The sequence below is a fragment of the Capricornis sumatraensis genome, chromosome 3, assembly GCF_032405125.1.
Source record: "Capricornis sumatraensis isolate serow.1 chromosome 3, serow.2, whole genome shotgun sequence".
Taxonomy (NCBI): domain Eukaryota; kingdom Metazoa; phylum Chordata; class Mammalia; order Artiodactyla; family Bovidae; genus Capricornis; species Capricornis sumatraensis.
The window spans coordinates 173,065,030-173,087,659 of NC_091071.1; the positions used below are offsets into that span (position 1 = coordinate 173,065,030).

Below are 22,630 nucleotides of genomic sequence, written 5' to 3' on the forward strand. Positions count from 1 at the left end.
CCCCGGTTGTCGCTGGGATTAAAGTAAATAACGGGACAAAGTGCTTGACCTGGAACCTGGCACTTGGAACGCGCCCGGATACAGCCAGTGGTGTCTGAGGCTACGTTCTTAAACTGGCCCTGAACTAGTTCGTCCTCTTTCAAGTCCTGTGTTGAAATTCCTGTGGTTAGTAACTATGAACAGTTTTCCTCTTCTCCCCTCCCTCCATAGGCGGATTTACTGATCGCCCCCCGCCCCACCCCCGCCACTCCACCCCCTCTCCCAGATCGCGCAGAAGAAAACGAAGTAGAGGCTTTGGGGAGCTCCTGGAGGGTTTGAGCGGGGCGGCCCCAGGGGAAGTCCCGGAGTCTCCCAGGCCCCGCCCCCGGAGGGGCGGGCCCGCGGCTGGGCCTCCTATTGGCTGCCGGTCGCATCACCTGCCGGGTGTGAACCAGGAGGCCCGAGGTGTGGGAGGCCTACCTGGTCCCACCCGGGGCCGCGGGAGGACCGGAATGACGGGGGCCCGACGCTGGGCCCCCCTGCTCCTGTGTCTGCTGCAGTCCGCTCCAGGTAAGGGCGGGGGGCGGCGGGGCGGGCGCGGGGCCGCGGGGGCGCTCCTTCAGACCGACCCAGGGAGGGAGTGGCCGGGCAGAGGTCTGTGCGGGGTAACCCGGGTCGTGCGAATCCGCAGATACCATTCTCCCCCCTCCCCCAACCCGCCGCCTCCAGTTTTCTTCTAACCGGGGACTGAACAGACTCGAGTCTGAAATTCCTTTACGGGAAGGAACTGATCCAATTTCCTAGTGCCAGTTCAGCCCCAGGTGAACAGAGAAAAACAAAAAAGTCAGCTGCATTTGTTTATAAAGCGCTTTTTAAGGTTTCCTAAAAGCCCTGTCCGCTGCACGAATACCACCACACTTGACCCTCATTGGTACAGGAAACCAAGCAGAAGTGCTCTGCCCTCGCTGGCGGAGGGCGGGGGTGGGGGCTGGGGGGCGGGAGGTGTGAAGGGGTTAGGGGGGTCAAAAGTTCTACCCAGGCCTGAGGGGAAGGAGCACCAGCTTAGTCTAAGCTGTGCTACCGTTTTAACAAGGCACCTTTTTTTTTCTGCACCCTCGCTAGTAAATAAAGTGACAGGGAACAAAATACCTTGGGTGGTTGGGATCCAACCCCCAAAGCCCAGCCAATCCCCGGAGAAGGACCCCCGATTGGCCCCAGGATATCACCCTGATCTTAGACTAATAATTTAAGAGCTTAGAAGGGCCCTTGGACATAATCTAATATTAAAGTTAAAAGCCAACATTTGTCTGAGCATCTTCTTTGTGCTGGGCACCTTCTTTGTGCTGGGCACCACATTATTCTAGTTAAGCGTCACAACCCAACTGTCCTACAATGTAGGTAGTATTTTCTCCCTTTTCAGATGGGGAAACTGAGGCTCAGAGCAATTAAGGGAGGCACTGGTGAGACACACAGAACAGAGAAGCCTGAGGCTGAAGCGAGCGTGGCCAGCTTTGGCTGTGGGGCGGGCGGCTGGGCCTTCCACCCAGGTCAGTTCAGGGACGCCCCAGCTCCTGGTTTCTTCGCAGCAGTGTCACAGCAGCTGATGAGGAATAGGCTACCTACGTGGTGGGAGGCGAGGGGGTCCTCTGTACTTCCCTTTTCACCACCAAACTCAATAGTTTTGCTGTCAAGCCCTAGCTCTCCTTACACTCGATGAATATTTAATGTGCAGAACATACGCTGCGGTGTGAAGATTTAGGGTGAAGCAAAGCTGAATCCAGGTTCTAATCCTGGCTCCCACATAATGGGTGTGAAGACTCAGGCAGTTGGGTTGTGACACTTAACTAGAATAATGTGGTGCCCAGCACAAAGAAGTTGCTCAGACAAATGTTGGCTTTTAACATTAATATTAGATTATGTCCAAGGGCCCTTCTAGCTCTTAAATTATTACTCTGTAATGGGTGTGTAGCCCCTTCTGTCTCTGTGGAAGGGGAATGACACCTACACCACAGAATAGTTTCTCCTGAGGACTGAATGAGGTTTTCATTGAATGACGTTTTGATTGAATGGGGATTTGACTGAATGCCACCCTTGTGCCTGGCACCCTTTGACGGCTCAGTAGAGGGTAACTGGGATTGCCGGGGGCTCAGTGGTGAAGAATCCACCTGCCAATGCAGGAGACACAGGTTCGATCCCTGGGTCGGGAAGATCCCCCAGAGAAGGAAATGGCAACCCACCTCAGTATTCTTGCCTGGGAAATCCATGGACAGAGGAGTCTGGTGGGCCACAGTCCAGGGTCACAAAGAGTCAGACACCATGGAGCGACCGAGCACCTCGAGGGCAGCTACTATGGCTGCTCTTTCTCCACTGTGGGCAAGCTCAGACGTGAGGCCTATTCTCAGATAAGCCCCTTGTAGACAGATTTTGGCCTCCTGCCGGCCACCTGCTGGAAAGTCCAGAAACTGGGAGCACTGTCAGCATCAGCATCCTGGCGATCCAGTTCCAATAAGAGGACCCAGGTTGGGGTGAAAGCAGGAACCCACATTTGGGTCTAAAAGGGTGAGGGTGTGAGGCTGAACTGAGGGCAATCAGCAGAATGGGCCCCTCCCTCCCTGATGCCCGTCTGTAAACTGTATGGATTTCTGTCACCGTGCATGTGACCCTTCGGGTCACTGAATTCTCCATGGGACCATGAGCACCTAAAGGGCAGGAGTGGAGTTGTAGCCCTCTGAAATCTCTGGCATGCAGTGATCGAGAGATGTTCTTGACCAGAAGTGAGCCACAGATGTTGGAAGAATAATGCTGAACATAGTTGGAAATAGTGGAAACAGTGGCAGATTTTAATTTCTTGGGCTTCAAAATCACTGCAGATGGTGACTGCAGCCACAAAATTAATAGACACTTACTCCTTGGAAGAAAAGCTCTGAAAAACCTAGGGAAAGTGAAATCGCTCAGTCGTGTCCGACTCTTTGTGACCCCATGGACTGTAGCCTACTGGGCTCCTCCGTCGATGGGATTTTCTGGGCAAAGGTACTGGCGTGGGTTGCCATTTCCTTCTCCAGAGGATCTTCCTGACCCAGGGATCGAACCCAGGTTTACCTGCATTGAAGGCAGACGCTTTACCCTCTGAGCCACTAGGGAAGCTAGACAGCATATTAAAAAGCAGAGACATCACTTTGCCAATGAAGGTCTGTCTAGTCAAAGCTATGGTTTTTCCAGTAGTGATGTACGGATGTGAGAGTTGGGCTCACATAAAGAAGGCTGAGTGCCGAAGAATGGATGTTTTTGAATTGTGGTGTTGGAGGACTGTTGAGAATCCCTCAGACAGTAAGGAGGTCAAACCAGTCAATCCTAAAGGAAATCAACCTGAGTATTCACTGGAGGGACTGATGCTGAAGCTGAAGCTCCAATACCTTAGCCACCTGATGCGAAGAACTGACCCATTTTTCGGATAAGACCCTGATGCTGGGAAAAATTGAGGGTGGGAGGAAAAGAAAGCAACAGAGGATGAGCTGATTAGATGGCATTACTGACTCAATGGACGTGAGTTTGTGCAAACCCCGGGAGATATGACAGGGAAGCTGGGCATGCTGCAATCCGTGGAAATGCAAAGAGCTGAACATGACTTCGTGGCTGAAGAACAACAGGGCCCATGAGAACCTAGGGAAGGAAGTGTGATCAAGAGCTCAGACTCGGGGGATTTCCCTGGTGGCACATGGGTTCGATCTCTGGTTGGGGAAGATTCCACATGCTTCAGAGCAACTAGGCCAGCGCACCACCACTGAAGCCTTCGTGCTCTAGAGGCAGTTTGCCGCAACAAGAGAAGCCCACTCACCACAACAAAGAGCCCAGCCCCCACAACTACAGAAAGCCCTCCCACAGCAATGAAGACCTCCGCCAAAAATAAAAACAAATTTTTAAAAAATTTAAAAAAGAAAGAGCTCAGACTTTGGGATTGACTAGGCCTGGATGGATTTGAATTCCATTTCTGCAACTTATTAGCTGAGGGGGCCTCAGTTTCCTCATCTGTAATGTGATGCTCACAATTAGTACCTGCCTCCTAGAGATGTAGGGGAGATAATGCAGATAACATAGTTTGCGTGAAAATGCAGATAACATAGTTTGCGTGAAAATGCAGATAACATAGTTGCATCATGCCTGGCACATAGTTGAGACACAGTACACATTAGCTGCTACCACGAGCAGCAGCAGCACCGCCACCACTTCTGAAAGATGTCAGGAAGACTCCCCGGAGGAAGTGACATTGGAATCAAGTCTTTAAAGGATTAGATGGTGAATGCCACGCTGTCGAGGACACTCGGGTTCAAGGACACCCAGAGGAATGCAGTGGTTTGAGAAGGGCGAGAAGGAAGATTGGTTGCCGCCTGGTAAGGTGTGTTGGTGAGCTGTCAGGAAGATGTCAACGAGATGGCCAGGCCAACCTGGGCAGGGCTTCACGTACCCTGATAAGGAGCATGGACTTTATTCTGAGAGCAAGGGAAGGGCAGGAACTGGGCAGCTGTGTAAGCAGATGCATATTTCAGAAGATGAGCAGTGAGAAGGAAGAAGTGCCAAGGAGGGAAGTTAGGGGCAGTTAGAGGCGGTCAGGGAAAGAGCCACTGGGACGGTGACATCTGAGCAGAGATATGAAGGAAGCAAAGAAGTGAGCCAGATGGAATATCCAGGGGGAGGACAGTCTAGGCGGAAGGAATAGCTTGTGAAAAGGCCTGGAGGTGAGTGCAGGCCCACACGCTCTAGGAACAGGAAGGGGCCAGTGTGGCTGGAGGGGACAGAGTCCTGGGGCGTCCTGGGTAGGGTCCTGTGGGTGACGGCAAAGACTTTGGTTTTACCTTGAGTGAAACAGAGGCCACTGGGGCTTTAAAGCAAAAGGGTGACATGATCTGACTTTCATTTTAACCCTTGCTGCCATATGGCAAATGGATTGAGGGGACGAGGCTGGAAGCAGGGACAGCAGTTAGGAGCCCTTAGGGATAATCCAAGTCATCACAGTATTCATTCATTCACTCAACAGATTTTCACTGTGCACCTGCTATCTGCATAGGGACCTTTGCAGGCAGACGCTGGGGACATGGCTGAGGACAGGACAGAGCCTCCATTCCATGAGACCCTCAGGGCCATTCCCTCCTGAAGTCCAGGGATCTATCAGGTGGTCCTGCTCTGTGCTGTTTTGCTGGGACCCTCAAGTGCCACGGTGGGCTTCCCAACCTGGCACAGATGGACTGCTGAGGTCTAAGGAGGGGAAGGGGCTGTAGGTCACACAGCTATAACTGGAATCATGCCCCCCAGGGCCCCAGCCTACATCATATCCCATCTGCTTCAGCCACCCCAGATAATGCCTGGTTCTTAAACTGAGCAAGCACCCAATTGCCTGCCATGCCACTCTTCAGCTCAGAATGGCTCCAGGCTTCATGACCTTTTTCTCCTCCACAGGGCGGCCCCTCCTGGCCCCTCCCCAGAACGTGACGCTGCTCTCCCGGAACTTCAGTGTGTACCTGACGTGGCTCCCAGGGCCTGGAAACCCCCAGAACGTGACCTATTTTGTGGCCTATCAAAGGTGGAGGGGTGCCTCTGAGCTGGTGGGGTAGGGGGGTGGGCCTGAAGAGGTGGGCAGGGGCCGGAGGGGCTTCTCTGAGATGAATAGCTGCATTCAGTGTGGACAGCACCCGCTGGTTCTCTGAGTCCCATGGGTGACGGCCTGCAGCAGGTATTGGGAGAGGGTATTCACGAAAGTTCTGGAGATGGGGGTGATGCTGAATGCAGAACAGTGCCCAGGTGATGGGCCTGCCAGGAGCGAGGCAGGATCTTTGAGAAAAGTCAGAGCAGGGGATGGATGGAGCTGTGAGGGCCCGACAATGGAATAGTTGAGGGCCTGGGTAAAGTGCTTGACACTATAGCCGGTAAAGGAGGCAGAGATATCTCTTGCAGAGCTGTGTTAGGCATGGTGAAATGATCACCCTTTTCCCCACAGACCCTGCACAGAGCCTTGGGGTCCTTCTCACGTTGGCAGCCCAGGCATCCATCGCTAATGCAGAGGAATCTAAAAGTGAAAGCAGATTTCTCATCTTTGCACATAGGTGGAATTCATCTGAAGATCTTTCATTAGAGAGTAAGCTAATACAAGCAGATATTCAGCAGCATTAATCTAGAATTGGTGGGAAGGAGGAGGCAGGAAGGAGAAAACCTGCCATATACTCAGGACTCTTCCTGTGCCAGGCTGAGTGCTAGGAGCCTAGCATGAGTACCTCCCTTCTGCCTCCCCGTATTGCCAGGCAGGCTCTGCATTTCCCCTGTGTTAGAGGTGAGGAACAACTCAGGCCGTGACTTGAGTAAGGAAGTCAGTGATGGAAGCAGAAGAAAAACCCACATCCGTCCGACCCCAAAGCTTGTGGTCTTCAGTTCTATCACAGTGCCTCCATCTGTAGCCTCCAGATGTGAACGGTGGGCGCCTGGCTTGGGAAAGGACAGACTGTAGAGAGCTTTCCAAAGAAAGAATGGGAACTTCCCTGGTGGTCCAGTGGTTAAGAATCTGCCCGCCAATGCAGGGAACATGGGTTCGATCCCTGGTCTTGGAAGATCCCACATACTGCAGGGCAGCTAAGCCCGTGGGCCACAACTACTGAGGCTGTGCACCCTAGAGCCCATGCTTCGCAACGTAAGAAACCACCATAACTGAGAAGTAGCCCCAGCTCATCACAACTAGAGAAAGTCCACACGCAGCAACGAAAACCCAGTGCGGCCAAAAGAAAGAAAAGAAAAAGAGAGAATGGTGCAGAACTGTATCAGGAGGCAGAAAATACCCAGCGTGGCCTGTGTGTTGGCTGTGTGTCTGCACGTGTGCGTGCATGAAACGTATTTAATTTCACACCGCCCTGCGAGGAAGGATTCAGGGACTCCGCTCTACTGGGGAGGGAATTGAAGCACTAAGAGGGTGTTTCACTCAAAACCATACAGCTAGGCATAGTGGAGGTGGGATAAATTGATTAAAGAATTGAAAGCCTAACCTCAGACCTTTATGATATTTTCCTTTCCTTTTACATTTTTGAAACACCTGTGCAGATTCCAAAACTGTGATGTTCTAATGGTACTATTTTTTCATTTATTAGCTAGAATTATTTTACAAAGAGATGCTTCCTTTTATGTAGTATTTGATATTCAGTAGTACTGTTCATACAGGCAAGACAGAATAAATGCTCGAAACTTTTTTCTTTACCAGTTTGGAAGATAATGAATTGGTTCCCTATCATGTCCCAAAGGTGATTGCCTTGGTTTTTTTTTTATTATTATTATTATCACCAACTCAAGTAGTTAAACATATCTAATGGTTTAGTTCATTGCAGTTGATTCTACTCATTGAAGCTTGAATTGTCTCTCTTTGGCCAATGAAAGTCCCTTCAGGTTGGCTCCTTAGTCCTTTGAACTTGACCCTAGTAAGTCTTAATTTCTTTATTGTCATTTGTTGCAAATAGATGTTCCAGACTCATTTGCACAATTCCTGACCTAAAACTTGAAATCAACCATGTCTCCGTTTGGTAAAAAATGGTTTTAAAGGACACTGTGTAGCTGTCTGATCACTAATGCACAATTGCTTTGAGAGCTTTTCAGTGAACAGAATTGGGTGATGTGTATACAAAATCCCATCTCTATTCCTGGCTTCTACTGAGATGGCTGATTAAATCCACGAGTCATACCCATGATGTCTTTATCAAATAATTTTCCAGCCACAACTTTGGTGTTCTCTCCAGAACATGGTTTCTTATTTTTTTGCAATATTCATAGGCTGAGAATTTTCCTAATCTTCAAGTTCTGGTTCCTTTCGGCTTAGCAATTCCTTCTATCTGTCTGTCTCTCTCTCCGCTCTCATTTTACTGTAAGCAGTAAGAAGAAATCAGGTTATATCTGCAGCACATTGCTTAGAAATCTCCACAGCTAAGTATCCAAGTTCATCACTTTCCACTTCTGATTTTCCATAAAACCACTAGGGTGTAATTCAGCCACGCTCATTGCCACTCTATAACAAGGATCAATTTTCTTCCAGTTTCCAATAAGATATTCCTCCTTTCCATCTGATCACTCCTAGAATCACATTTTGTTATAGCTCTTACCCATGACTCGTCCATCTTAGGTGACCCTGCATGGCATGGCTCATAGCTTCATCAGGTTACATAAGCCCCTTCACCACGACAAGGCTGTAATCCACGAAGGGGATCTATATTCTTACCAGTAGTCTTTTCAAGGCAATTTAGGCTTTTGCTCCCATGAACTTCAAAACCCTTGCAGCTTCTACCCATAACCCAACTGCAAAGCCACTAACTCATTTTTAGGTGTTTGTTACATTAGCACCCCTGAGGCCTTTCTCGGGAGATGGTCACCTCCCTTCTCTCTGTGTCCTCACCTGGCCTTTTTTCTGTGTGAGAGCTGCCATGGTGTCCCTTCCTCTTCTCATAAAGGCGCTAGTCTTACTGGCTTAGGGCCTCACCCTCACGACTGTGTTTAATCTTAATTACCTCTTTAAAGGCCCTGTCTCCAAATATAGTCACATTAGGATGTTAGGACTTCAACATATGAACTGGGATGGGGTGAGGGGTGCTGTACAATTTAGTCAATAGTACTGGTAAACTGGGTTTCAGTAAATTTAAAACTTTTGTTCTTTAAAAAAATAAAACCCCAAAGAAAATGAAAAAGTCAGTCATTGAGAAGTATATATTCACAACACATACATTGACAAAGAGCTTATATCCAAAATAGATAAAGAACTCCTACATCTCAAAAATAAGATGAATCACCCCCAAAATATTTGAATAGTCACTTAACAAAAGAAGATATGTAAATGGCCAAAAAGCATATGAAGAGATGTTCAGCATCATTAGTCTTTAGGGAAATGCAAATTAAAGCTACAGGAAATACACACACCACTAGAATGGTTAAAATTAAAAGGTGTGATGGTGCTACATATAGACAAGCATGTGGAGGGCATTTTGCTGTCGTTTAGTTGCCGAGTCGTGTCGACTCTTCACAGCCCCAGGGATTGTAGCCCACTGGCTCCTCTGTCCGTGAAATTTCCCAGGCAAGAACACTGGAGTGGGTATGGAGGACATATGGCCCTCCATATCTGGAGGTTTTGCAGCCACAGGTTCAACCAGCCATGGAACAAAAATATTTTTAAAAAATTCAGACAGCTCCAAAAGACAAACTTGAATTTGCCACACAGTAGCAAATATTTATGTAGCATTTGCATCATATTTACAATTATTTACCTAGTGCTTGCATTTATATTAAATATCATAAGTGATCTAGAGATGATTTAAAGTATATGAGAGAATGTGCGTGTGCCGTATGCAGATACAAAGCCCCTTAGGTAAAGGAACTGAACTCTGCAGATTTCTGCATCAGTGGGGGAGGTCCTAGAACCAATCCCTTGTGGATACTGACTATATATTGTTGGTGGGAACTACAATGATACAGTCACTTTGGAAAACAGCTTCACAGTTTCTGGTCAAGTTACACATTCAGTGACCACGTTTCCCAGGTTCCACTCCTAGATCTCTATCCAAGAGATGTGAAAACATGACCATATGAAGGCTTGTATGTGAACTTCCATGCAGCTTAATTCATAATTCCCTGTTACAGACTGAATGAATTGTGTCCCACCCCTTAGCCACTCATGTGTTAAAGCCCTAACACCCTTGGGGACTGTATTTGGTGACAGAGTCACAAGTATACCGTATTTAAGGTGTAAGAGGCAGTTAAGATTAAATGCGGTCCTGAGGGTGAGGCCCTAAGCCAATAGGATTAGCACCTTTATGAGAAGAGGAAGAGACATCAGGGCTGCTTTCACACAGAGAAAAGGCCAGGTGAGGACTCAGGGAGAAGGAAGGTGACCACCTCCTGAGCGAAGCCTCAGAAGACAGCAAGTCTGCTGACACCTTGATCTTGGACGTCTCGTCTCCAGAACCGTGAGAAATCGGTGTATTTGTATCATTTAAGATTACACATATAAGTGACTTCATATGATATTTGTCTTCCTCTGTCTGGCTTAATTCACTTAGTGTGACAATCTCTAGGGCCATCCATGTTGCTGCAGATGACAACCACCACCACCATGTTTCATAAATGAGGAATAAATTAGAAGAAATATAAGAGCAAATCAATACAGCAGGTAATGCCTTGAAAGAAACAAGGTGAAAAGAGAGAAACTTTTAAAACTCAAAGAGACCTGGAATGTAAATGCTCAAGTTATAAGACTCACAGGAGAAAGCACATGAGAGGATCTTCGTGGCCTTGAGTCAGGCTCACATTTCTTAGGACACCGAAAGAAAAGAAAGCTGATGTGTTAGTCTGCCAGGGCTGCCGCGACAAAATGCCAGACTAGGGGCCTAAACTCATTTAAACGCTGGCTTATCAGAGTGATATTTTAAAAACATAAATCGGATAACCTCAGTTCCCCTGTTCAGAACCTTCTGGCAGTTTCCTATGACATACGGAGTAAAATCCAAACTCCAAACCAAGATGGTGAGACTCTGCCTGCTCTGCCCACCCACCTCCATCCTCATCTCCTGTCTGCCCACCCTCTCTGTTCCTTGTCCACTGGGCTTTGGCCACCCTGGTCTTGCTTTTTTTCTGGACTGATCAAGTCCCTTCCCATCGCAAGGCTTTTGCTTTTGCAAAAAGCACTGTCTTCCTGGCCTTTCCTGAGCTGCCTTTAGAAAGTAGTCACCCCACCTTCCCCTGTTATCACCGCACTTACCAGCTCCTGGATTTATCTTGTCGATGTGCCGATGGTGGGAAAGCCCCTCCCTCCAGTGTCAGTTCCTGAAGGCAGGACCTCGTCTTCCATGAATTGCACATTGCCCACAAACAATGCCCAGCAAGCGGGTCCCTCCTTTGCACCTTAGTGTTCTCAGGAAGTTGGAGTCATGGTCTTGGGTGTCCCCTCTGACGTTCACGTGGCACCCAGCGCTGAGTGGGACACACAGCAGGCGGCCTGTAACTGCCTGAATGAATAAACGTGGTGGAGAATGGTTACTAGCAGAGCAGCCCTGTAGGGAGACATCACAAATGAGGAGACTCAGCCTTGGGGGCATTAAGGTCCCAGAGCTAGTGACGGGCAGAGCCCGGGTTCCCACCCTTGTCTGTCGTTCTCGACCCCAAGCTCCTAACAGGATGGTCCTTCTTCTGTCTCAGCCGACAGCTGGCTGGCCGGACAGATAGATGGATGGACAATCAGGTGGGATGGAGGGGCAAGAAACTGTGTATTTTCCAAGTTTCCTCCCCCCAAGAGGCCGAACCCATGACCCACACTCTTCTGTCTCTTTCCTCAGCTTTGTACCCCCCAGACGGTGGCGGAGAGTGAAAACGTGTGCAGGAACCAAAGAGCTGGTGTGTTCTCTGATGTGCCTGGAGAAGCAAGACCTGTGCAACAAGTTCAAGGGGCGTGTGCAAGCAGTTTCACCCAGCGCCAGGTCCCCCTGGGTAGAGTCCAAGTCCATGGATTACTTCTTTGAAGGTAGGGAAGGGACCTGTGAGAAGGAGACTGTCTGCCCAGGAGCTCAGCTCAGAGGCCCTGCTGTCCTAGCCATCTGCCCTCTACTTCCCCAAAGCTCTGGAGCCATCTACCATGGGCCCAAGGAGTCTGACTTTGCGATCGGGAATCAGAGGAGTTCGCCAGCCCCAGCAGTTCAGTCTGTGTGTGTGTGTGTGAGTCGCTCAGTTGTGTCTGACTCTTTGTGACTGAATGGACTGTAGCCCACCAGGTTCCTCTGAGCATGGAATTCTCCAGGCAAGAATCCTGGAGTGGGTAGCCTATCCCTTTTTCAGGGGATCTTCCCAACCCAGGGATCAAACCCAGATCTCCTGCACTGCAGGCAGATTCTTTACCATCTGAGCCACCAGGAAAACCCAGTTCTGTTTGTACCTCCAACTAATGGGGTTCATGATCTTCTACTGTGTACAACCTTGGTTATGAACTACACAAGGCATTTTACTTATTCCTATTTTTGTTAATGTTCAATCTCTCTTTTAGAAACAATTTTTTTAAAATTTTAGTTGCAAAAATAATTTCTGTGCACCATAGAAATTTCAAGGAAAAGAGAGATAAGAATAGGGAGGAGAACATTCCCCATGCTTATAACCTTCAGGAATCACCACTGTTAACAATGAGTGAAGAGAGATGTTTTTTCTCCAGTGTGTTTTATTTCTGATCCTCACAATAGGCCTGTGAGGTTCATTTTAATCCACCCATGTTTTTTAAAAAAATTAAACAATCAAGACTCAAAAAAGTTAAGAAACTTTTGTGATAGAGATGAGTGTGATAGAGATGCGATGTGAAATGGTTCTTTCTGATCTTGGACAAGATGCTGGTTTGGGTCAAGAGTAAGAAAGGCAGTATAAATACTCACACAGTAGCCTCATGGAGCTGCAGTCTGTAACGTATCACTCAGGCTTCTCAAAATGTTTGAGGACAAAATAGGGCTTGAAGGGAGGGGAGGAAAGGATTGAATGAAGGATGGCAGGAAATAATGACAGAGAAGGAAGAAGCGATGATTGGGATGGGAGGAAGCTGGCAGGGTGGATTGACAAATGGACACAAAGGATGGATGCATGGATGGATGGGTGAGAAGAAAGGAAGTGTGGAAATGATAAGGAGGAAGCAATGGATGCATGGAAAGGAAGAGGCTAGAAGGATGGATAAATGCTTACAACGAAGGAACTCGTGTAGGTGAAGTACAGGATACAAATGAAACTCAGATGGCTGGGTCAGTGGCTAGAGAGGACAGAAGCAAGGCTGGGTGCCTGGCAAGGGAGGGAGGGGGAGAGGGAAGGAAAGGCAAAGGAGAAAGGAAAAGCAAGAAGAAAAGATACATAGAAAGAAAAAAATAGATGGATGGAGGGATAGCAAAGAAGGCTGACTGGCTAGAAGAAAGGAAGAAAGAAAGTGTAAATGATTAGGAAGACAGGATGGATAGGAAGGAAGAAATGTCAGCTGGAGAGAAAGCAAGATAGGAAAATCAGGAAGAAGGAAGGACGGCTGAGAAGGATGTGTGGGTGGGAAGGAAAAGAAGCATAGTCACGAAAGATGGATAGATGGATGGAAAGGAAAAGAAAGCTGGGAAGGGAGACAGAAAGTTTGTCTGCCTAGAAGAACGATGGAGGAATAGGAAGAAGAATTAGAAGAATAAAGGGACAGATGCAGAGAGGTGCTGACTTTTTTATTCCTTTAATTGATTTTTTTGCTGTTTCTTCCTCCCTAAAGCTCTTCTGATGCTCCTAGACCACACCTCAAGCTTGAATGATCCTTCCTGCCTTTTTCTGCCCTCAACTGTGACCCAAGTCACTTTCTCTCTTGAGTTTTTTTAATTTGAATATTTCATTTCCCTCTAATTTCCTCCAACTCCTTGAGGTCAAAATTTATGGGGGCCTCGTCTCCCCAGTTCTCTCAGCTCCCTGCCCAGGGCTTAATACATATCAGAGTCCAGTGGGTGTTTCCTGAACACATAAGTGGTGGCACCTTGCAGAAGCCCCATGCTTTCCCTGAGCACAAACAGAGCAGGGAAGACCAATGAGGTCAGGGCTCCTGCCGTTTGGTACTCAGGGAAGGCTGCATGGAAATAGTGGCATTTCATGGTATGTTAATGGTATGTTAATTTTCTCTTGTTGCTTTATTCCTTGTCACTGCCCCCTCCATCTTCAAACCATCAGTCAAACCTAGATAACCTTGATCAGACTGTCCGTAGAAATGGACAGTAAAGATTCTGCCAGTGAGGGCTCAGATGGAAGTGAAGAGCATCATAGAGGAAACCTACATCCCCTTCAGGAATGTGTGTGTGTGCTCAGCCACACAGTCATGTCCGACTCTTTGAGACCCCTTGGGCTGAAATCCACCAGACTCTTCTGTCTTGAAATGGGATTGTCGAGGCAAGGATACTGGAATGGGTTGCTATTTCCTCTTCCAGGAGATCTCCCCAACCCAGGGATCGAACTCTCATCTCCTGCCTCTCCTGCGTTGACAGACAGATTCTTTACCACTGCGCCATCTAGGAAGCCTAAATCTCTTTCAAGAACAGTTAAATCATCACAAGCAGACTGTTAGTAGAAGTATGGATACTAAAGGTACTGCCCCACAGAAGGAAGCGAGGAATATGTTACTGAAGGGAGGTGCCTCTTATATACTGGAAAACGAGCAAAATTGTGTCCTGCATGTACATGGAAAACAGAACTTATAAATGATTAATTTGGTCATTCATCAAGGAGATTTCCAAGCAAAATATTGAAGGCACGATCTGGTTTATTATTGGCAACTATAGCAAAATGCAAGGAGGAAAGAGAGAAACTGAGGAAAGGGCCTAAACAAAAAGGAACCAGGACTTGAACATCCGGAAAATTCTCAACCTATCCAGAATGACAAAAGATACTAAAATCAAGAAATATCTTCCAGGAGTGTGACTCAGAGAAATAGCCAAGGATGTGATTGTACACCTGGACTTCCCGGTGGTGCTAGTGATAAAGAATCCGCCTGCCAAGGCAGGAGACATAGGTGATGCGGGTTTGATCCCTGGATGGGGAAGATTCCCTGGATGAGGGCACAGTAACCCACTCCAGCATTCTTCCCTGGAGAATCCCCATGGGCAGAGGAGCCTGGCGGGCTACAGTCCACAGGGTGGCAAACAGTTGGAAGTGACTGAAGCAACTGAACACTCACACACCCACATGATTGTACAACCATTTTCTAAAACCTCAGAAAGATTGAAGTGTTTGGTCCAGAAAAAGGGCTCTTTGAAGAGATATAAGAGTATGACATACAGTTCCCTTCAATCAAGAAAGCTGAGTGTCATCCCTCAGCCAGCTCAGCTAAAGCCAAAAATAGAAACGGCTCTTCTCAAAAAGATATGTGGAACTGGCTTCTGTCGAATGCAGTAGGTCCCCGTGACATCTGTAGGAGATCCATAAGCTTCTTGAGAATTTTATATCAGCAGAAACAGTGTCAGTTTGGATGAAAAGGAGCAGAGAGAATATGAAATGAAAGAAGGCTATTGGTCCCCCAATTTCTACTGGAAAGAAGCAGACTGTAAACTATTTACCTGCAAATATCTTTCATGAAAAAGAAGGATTATTCAGAGAGTGGAACCAAGATCCTAGAGAGCAGTGTTGAAAGCCAAGGAGATGTAGTTCCCAGGCCTAAAAATCTAATAGTTTGTGTAGCTAGATTTCAAAACTGCTTTGGCTCAGTGAGTTTTTTACCTCCTGTTTCCCCCTATTTGAACCAAAATGTCCTTGACTATTGTCTGCTGCCTATCCCACCTGCTTGGCTCAGATGGTAAAGCGTCTGCCTGCTGTGTGGGAGACCCAGGTTCGATCCCTGGGTTGGGAAGATCCGCTGGAGAAGGAAATGGCAACCCACTCCAGTAATCTTGCCTGGAAAATTCCATGGACTGAGGAGCCTGGTGGGCTACAGTCCATGGGGTCGCAAAGAGCCGGACACGACTGAGCGACTTCACTTTATATTGGGAGCAGATAACTTGTACTTTATTTTCACTGGTCCACAAGTGGACAGGGATTGAGTCCAGGAGTCATGCTGAATGCATTGTATCCAGACTCTCACCTGAACCTGATTTAGATACTTTAGAAGACGAGATTTTGAAATTTGAGTTGATGCTGTAATGGGATGAGACCCTGGGGGGGCCTTGGGATGGGGTGAGATGGCTCAATGGTAAAGAATCCGCCTACCAGTGTGGAAGACGCAGGAAATGCAGGTTTGGTCCCTGGGTTGGGAAGATCCCCTGGAGAAGGAAATGGCAACCCCCTCCAGTATTTTTGCCTGGAGAATCCGTGGACAGAGGAGCCTGGTGGGCTACAGTCCGTGGGGGTCACAAAGAGTCGGACACAGATGAGCGACCGAGCCTGAACGCACAGGATGGGGTGAATGTACGTTGCCCTTGAGAGAGACAGGAATTTCAGTCTGTCTCTCAGGAGTTAGACGGAGGACCATGACAGGCAGAATGACTCCCCGCAAAGATCTTCATGCTTTAATCCCTGAACCTCTCAATACGTTAAATGCTAATAATATTAGATGGCAAAAGGGATTTTACTTAAGTTGATGGGTGTTAAAATAGTGAGATTATCTTGGATTATCCAGATGGGCCCAGGCTAGTCCCTTGAGTCCTTAAAAGCAGAGACCTTTCTCCAGCTGGAGGCAGAAGAGGTGCAGAACAAGAGGGAAATCAGAGAGAGTTGAAGTGTGAGAAGGAGTCAATGTGGTGTTTCTGCTTTGAAGATGAAGGGGTAACGTGATTAGAAATGCAGGTGCTGGGACTTCCCTGGAAGTCCAGTGGTTAAGACTCCATGTGTCAACTACAGAGGACATGGGTTCAGTCTTGGGTCAGGGATCTAAAATTCCCACAATGCTATGCAGTGTGGCCAAAAAATTTTTTAAAAAGAGAAGAAAGAAGCACAGGTGTCTTCAGGAGCTGAGAAAGGCCCCCGGCTAACAAACAACATGGAAATGAACCTCAGCCTCACAGCTACAGGGAACTGAAATCTGCTAACAACAATATTGAGTATGGGAGTGAATTCTGCCCCAAAGATCCCAGAGGAGAGCCCAGGCCAGCTGACACCTTGATTTCCACCTAGCGTTGAGAACCCCATCAAGCCTACCCAGACTCTTACCTCCAGAACTGTGACATGATAAATCTGTGTTGATATAAGCCACTAAGGTTGTGGCAATGTTATGGCAGCAACAGAATACTGATACAGACGGGCAGGATGCTGACAGGCCAGTGACAGGGGAAGGGCACCCAGGGGGAAGGGACACCACCAGTCAAGGCAGGTTAACTGTCTCCGCGCTGGGTGAGGAGCAGGCCTGCCTGGAGGCAGGGACATGCGTGCTCTGTGGCCTGCGGAAGGTCCTGACAGGTCCCGTTCTCTTTCCTCCAGTGGAGCCAGCCCCACCCGTCCTGGTGTTCAACCAGACAGAGGAGATTCTGATTGTCAATGCTACATACCAGCTGCCGCACTGTGTGCCCCAACCAGATCTGAACTATGAGGTGGATTTCTGGAAGGAGGGGACTAAGAACAAGGTGAGAAGCCCCTCTCATGCCCTTGCAAGCTGAATCCCCTTCCTCACTCTCCCAGCAGATCCCCATGCTCTTCACCCTCCGAGCCTTGTCCCTGAATGCCTCCTCCAGGAAGCCTTCCATGCCTACCCCTCACTGCTGCAGTCACCCCCTTGACTTTGCAGTGTGATTGACTTGTGGCTCACCTCTGCTCCAAACCCCCGCCCCCAAGGGGCCAAATCCAGGACATCCTTCCCCTGCATATTACAGCTAGTAACAACAGAACAGTTTTCTATTTTTTTTTTTATTATGAAACTTTAAAAAAAAAAAAAAATCTGATTGAAGTATGATGGGCTCTGGGAGGCCTACTTGCTGAGGCACCAGATTCATTAGGGAAAAAAAAACTAGAAAATTCAGATAAATTCTAGGAAGAAAACCGAAAGTATTCAGAGATGATTTCAAATAACTCTTTGGTGTATATACAGTTTCAGACTTGTTTCTGTGTAGGCATGTGCTTATATCAGTATCTATTTGTTTATGGCCGGGGTTAGCAAATGTTTTCCATAATTGGCCAGAGAATAAATATCTTTGACTTGGCAGGCCATATCGTCTTTCACATCTGTTCCACTCTATCTGAAACACAAAAGGAGCCTTAAGTAAATAGGTAAATGAAGCGGCATAGCCATGTTCCAGGAAAACTATTTTCAAAGAAAGGTGAGGTTAAAGTCTACCGACCCCTGTTCTTATTCATTCTGTCTTTTGCTGAACCCAGACTCTCACCCTTGGCCTCCTGCACACTCTGGATCCCAGATCTTCATCTGATGTGGTCCTTGCCTTCAAGAACCCCACAGGTGTTCTTGTGTTCTTTCTACTGCCCAGTAGAAAGATAATGTAGAACACAGTGTGTCATTTAAATGTTCCACATTCAGTCAAGTAAAAAGAAACAAGTGAATTTAGTTTTCATAGTAGATTTTATTTCATTCACTAGGATGTAATCATCTCAACATGTAGTTAATATAAAAATTACTGAGATTTTTGGGTTGGTCTCCCTTGAAAGTTGGTATATATTTTATACTGGAGTGCATCCTGGTTGATACCAGCCACGTTTCAAGTGTTCAGTAGCCCCATGTGGCCAGTGGCTACTGTGTTGGACAAGCAGCCCTAGAGTTTTCCGTGTCTGTAATGGCTGAGGGACTACCCCGGTGTTGTTGTGTAGTCACTAAGTCGGGTCCAGCTTTTTGCACCCCCATGGACTGCAGCACACCAGGCTCCTCTATCCTCCACTATCTCCCGGAGTTTGTTCAAATTCATGTCCGTTGAGTCCATGATGCTATCTAACCATCTCCTCCTCTGCCGCCCCCTTCTCCATTTGCCTTCAGTCTTTCCCAGCATCAGGGTCTTTTCCAATGAGTCGGCTCTTCGCATCAGGTGGCCAAAGTATTAGAGCTTCCGCTTCAGCATCAGTCCTTCCAGTGAATCTTCAGGGGTGATTTCCTCCACCCTAATATTTTGACATGCCCTCAGGGTGGGAAACCTGAGGCATCTGCCCCCAAAAGTGAGGACCACTGGGCCCTGGTCGGGTGTGCCTGGGAGTGACCCTGAGTGGCAGGGCTGCTTTTGAACCCAGACCATCAGTGAAGAAGAGAAGCCAGATAGTGTTGGGAAGTGCTCTGTGAATGCTTAAGCCTTCATACAAGTAAAGAAGTTGTGGGAATCCCAGCTGTGCCATACCTGCCAAGCCTACCCCATCCTGACTGCATGGAGCCAGTTCCCCCCGCAGGTCCATCCTCCTCTCTCTCTCTCCACACAGACTCAGTTTCCAGCCACTCCCCATGGCCAGCCAGTCCAGATTCCTCTCCAGCCAGATACCAGCGGGCACCACTGCCTTAGCGCCAGAACCATCTACACCTATGGCAATCCTAAATACAGCGAGTTCTCTGAGCCCACCTGCTTCTTCCTGGAGGCCCCAGGTGAGCGCCAGGTGGTACAGAAGTGAGGACTTTCCCCCTAGGCCTTAGGATCTTCATCATGCGGCGGTTAAGAGCCCAAGTCTAGAGATAGACTCGCCTCCATTAAAATCCCAGCTTCACCTCTGCTCACTATGTATCTTTGGGCAATTTACATACCTCTCTGAACCTTGCTTTCCACCATCTATAGGATGGGTTTAATTCAGTATTTTTTTTTCTTTTTAACTTTTATGTATTCATTTATTTTGGTTGCACTGGGTCTTCACTGCTGCTAGAGGTTCTTCTCTAGTTGCCGCAAGTGGGGGCTGCTTTTTTTGGGGTGCAGGAGCTTCTCATTGCAGTGACTTCTCTCACTGAGGGGCGGGGGCGCTAGACTGTGGGCCTCAGTGGTTGTGGTGCACTGCCCAGACCAGGGATTGAACCTGTGTGACCTGCGTTGGCAGGCAGATTCTTAACCACTGGATCGCCAGGGACATCCCGGGTTTATTCTTATGAAAATTAGACAGGATGATGTCTGTGAAGCCTCAGCTCAGATGCAGCTGATAGACAGGAGCCCCCTCTCTCTAGTTGTCATTATTTTTTCTTCCTAGGATCCACCTGGGCCCTCCTGCTGCTGCTGCCACTTCTGCTTCCACTGCTGTTGGCTGTTGCGTTAGGGCCTGTGATGTGGAAGACCTTCAGGGGGAACCCCTGGCTTCAGCAGACAGAGATGCCACAGGCCCTGGTATGGCAAATCTGGGGGCATGGGACAGAGAGGGAGGCTTATCCAAGAGGAAGGAAGTGGAGCTAGACTTGGTAGGTAGTTCAGGTAGAATATTAAGATGGCCTGGACCGCAAAACGTCCATCTACCCCTCCAAATTTTCACCATTAGTGATTCATTCCTTTGGCACTAAATTAAAATAGCAGATATGCCTTGGGAGGGACAAGTGCCTTAAGTTCCTTTTTAAAATAACTTCATCTCTGCTAAGGATTTGTCAAGTGCCAAGAGCAGAACCCCCAGCCTTGGGGCTCAGGAGAGATGCCGGGAGGGGAGGCGGGGAGGGTGGGATGGAAAGGAGACATCTTAAAAAGGTCCCAGCACTTTGTTCACCGTCTAACCGAGGGTAAGTCTTGCACAGGCAGACCCTGCAATTTCTTCATTGGTCTGCTGGCTCACTCACTTAGAACCTGGGGCCACAGGGACAAGGGAAGCCTCGAGAGGTCAGATCTGTTCAGTGTAGGCCTGGAAAGGGAAGCTGAGTCATGCATGGGGCTCGGTGGGCGCTTGGGTTGGGTGGGAACTTTGAGGATAGGCTCTGAGGGTTTGCCAGACGGAAGTGTTTGACATTCCTGGACCTGCAGGGAATTCCCACTAACTGGAGGACTACCTCTGTGTTAGACATACCCGCACCGGCCCCATCCCTCTACCTTCCCAAGCATGCATGCGTGCGTAGTTGATTCAGTCGTGTCCGACTCTTGGCTACCTTATGGACCGTAGCCACCAAGCTCCTCTGTCCACCTTCCCATGACATGGTAACGCTGCTCAACCTCCTAAAGCCAGCACCTGCAACCTGGACGCTTTCTCTGGCCTCTGGTGCCCACTCTGCCTGTGCACATCACAGGCTGTGTGTGCCAGGGAGTTCACGCCACCAGCCCCTCCATCCCTGCCCCGCTGGTGCTCTGAGGCCCGAGCGCTGCAGTGGCTCCAAGTCCCCAGCAAGGCTCAGCTCCAGCTTCCCTCGAGGTGACCTGACATCATACCCTGCTATGGGCTGCTGTGCTTTGCTGTCACTTCCCGGGATCACTTCCCAGAGAAACGACTTCCATTTGAATCCCTCGTCTCTTTCCTTGTCTATTTCCGGGGAACCCAAATTAGAACAGTCATGTTTCCTGAAAGGCTGAATCTTCTGTTCTTCTCTCCTCTCCCCAAATCAGAACTTCTCCGGACACAGACTCTATGCGGCAGCCTTTCAGCCCAGTGGCCCAGAGTGCCTGCACGACTTGATCCTCTGTCCCCAGAAGGAAGTGACCAGAAGGGTCAGGCTGACCTCTAGAGTCAGGGCCCCAGCCCCCGTCCAGGCCAGACCAGAGAAGGACAGCGCTGAGGAGAAGGACGGTGAGAACACAGATGAAGAGGACCCGGATCCTGGTGTCAGCTTCCAGCCCTATGTTGAACCGCCGCCCTTCCTGGGGCAGGAACCCCAGAGCCCGGGGCCCGCTGAGGCAGGAGGGCCCTGGACTCCTCTGGTCCAGGGGGAAGGCTCCTCTACCTTCAGTTCTTCAGGCAGAAGCTGGGCCAGCACTGTGGGGTCCTCGTCCCCCTGGGATGAGGCTGGATCCTCTGGCTATTTGGCCAAGAAGGGGCCAGGCCAGGGGCTGGGTCGGGAGGAACACCAGAAGCCTCTCCCACCAGCCGAGGACTCCAGTTCCCTGGGGGAGCCCCCCAAAGACAGCCTCTCCTCCTGGACCAGCTGGGGCTTATCATCACCAGGGCTGAATCTAGTCCCCGGGGAACCCCCGGTTTCTCTTCGGACACTGACTTTCTGCTGGGACAGTAGCCCTGAGGATGATGAGGGGGAGGAGGAAGAGGAGGAAGAGGGCTGGAGGGAGTCAGAAAGTGAGCACAGCAGTGCTGGCAGCTGGGGGGCCAAGAGCCTCCAGAGGACCGAGGTCAGACCCCTGGGGCATTACTTGGCCAGGTGAGCTGTGCCTCTGAGTCCGGTTGCTGCTGAGCTTTCTGAGGACCCAAGACATCACCAAGACTTGAAATCCCAGGAGCATCGTTGCTGGGGCAGCAGAGGGTCCTCAGAGCACCTTGGGGAACCCTAGCTATTAGAAGCCGTCCACCAGGCTGAGCTGTCAGAAGCCACCAGCCCTATGACCTGCTTGCTTTGCACCAAGCACCAGGAGGGGTGGAGACAAGAATGGGCAGAGGTCAGAGGTTGGTTGGGTGTAGATCACCCCACTGCCCCTGGGGTGATAGGCCAGCTGGAAAGATTATCTCTGGACAACGTGAAACGGGCAACATCAGGTCCCAGCAGACACGAAGGCCGACAGCACAAGGGCCCATCCGGCTTTGGGGAGAGAAGGACTTGGAGGCACACCTGGTGGAGCAGAGACTCGCAGCTTTCTCCAGCATCCGCTGGGCTTCCTCCTCTGCAGAACTCAGCCTTCTGGTTTACAAGTTCCCTAGGGTGGGCCCCGGTGAAGAAAAATCTAGTTGGCCGAGGGTGTTGGAGAGGCAGAGGAAGGGGAAGGGCGTCGTCATTGAAAGCCCAGTCTCTGAGTCACGCGTTTCACAATCTAGAATATCACAGACAGACCTGGGTCCAGATTGCAGCCCTGCCATTTACCAGTTGTGTGGCCGGCGGGGAGACACCCTCCTCCTCTGTGCCTGAGTCTCCCCTCCGCAGCTTCCCCCTGGGGCATGGAGAGAGGTCCGACAGATGCGTGATGCCTGCCACATCGTTGGCACTCATCACGTGGTGACCAGTAGGATTCTCCCATCCACCCAGGCTCCAGGCGGGTGGGGGAACCACTGGGCGTCTCCCACCTGTGACCCCAAACTCAGAGGGACTGGATTCTCACTCCAAGTCTCCCACCTACCCCCTGCCCTCAGTGCCCCCATCTTGTGGTCA

At 49.2% G+C, this 22,630-nt stretch overlaps 1 protein-coding gene across 1 annotated transcript; it reads left to right on the top strand.

Annotated features, from left to right (window-relative positions):
- Positions 1-491: 491 nt before the first annotated feature.
- IFNLR1 (interferon lambda receptor 1) lies at positions 492-21,695 on the top strand. Its single transcript, XM_068969485.1, has 7 exons — positions 492-549; positions 5,431-5,554; positions 11,319-11,503; positions 16,927-17,069; positions 18,856-19,015; positions 19,603-19,736; positions 21,015-21,695. The coding sequence occupies exons 1-7, from the start codon at positions 492-494 to the stop codon at positions 21,693-21,695; spliced, it is 1,485 nt and encodes a 494-aa protein (XP_068825586.1).
- Positions 21,696-22,630: the final 935 nt, after the last annotated feature.

Bases quoted from the DNA above. Each gene is read 5' to 3' on its own strand.
- IFNLR1 (XM_068969485.1), top strand. From the start codon at position 492: ATGACGGGGGCCCGACGCTGGGCCCCCCTGCTCCTGTGTCTGCTGCAG. The intron at 550-5,430 runs GTAAGGGCGGGG...TCTCCTCCACAG, and splicing joins TCTGCTGCAGTCCGCTCCAG to GGCGGCCCCTCCTGGCCCCT. The intron at 19,016-19,602 runs GTGAGCGCCAGG...TTTTCTTCCTAG, and splicing joins CTTCTTCCTGGAGGCCCCAG to GATCCACCTGGGCCCTCCTG.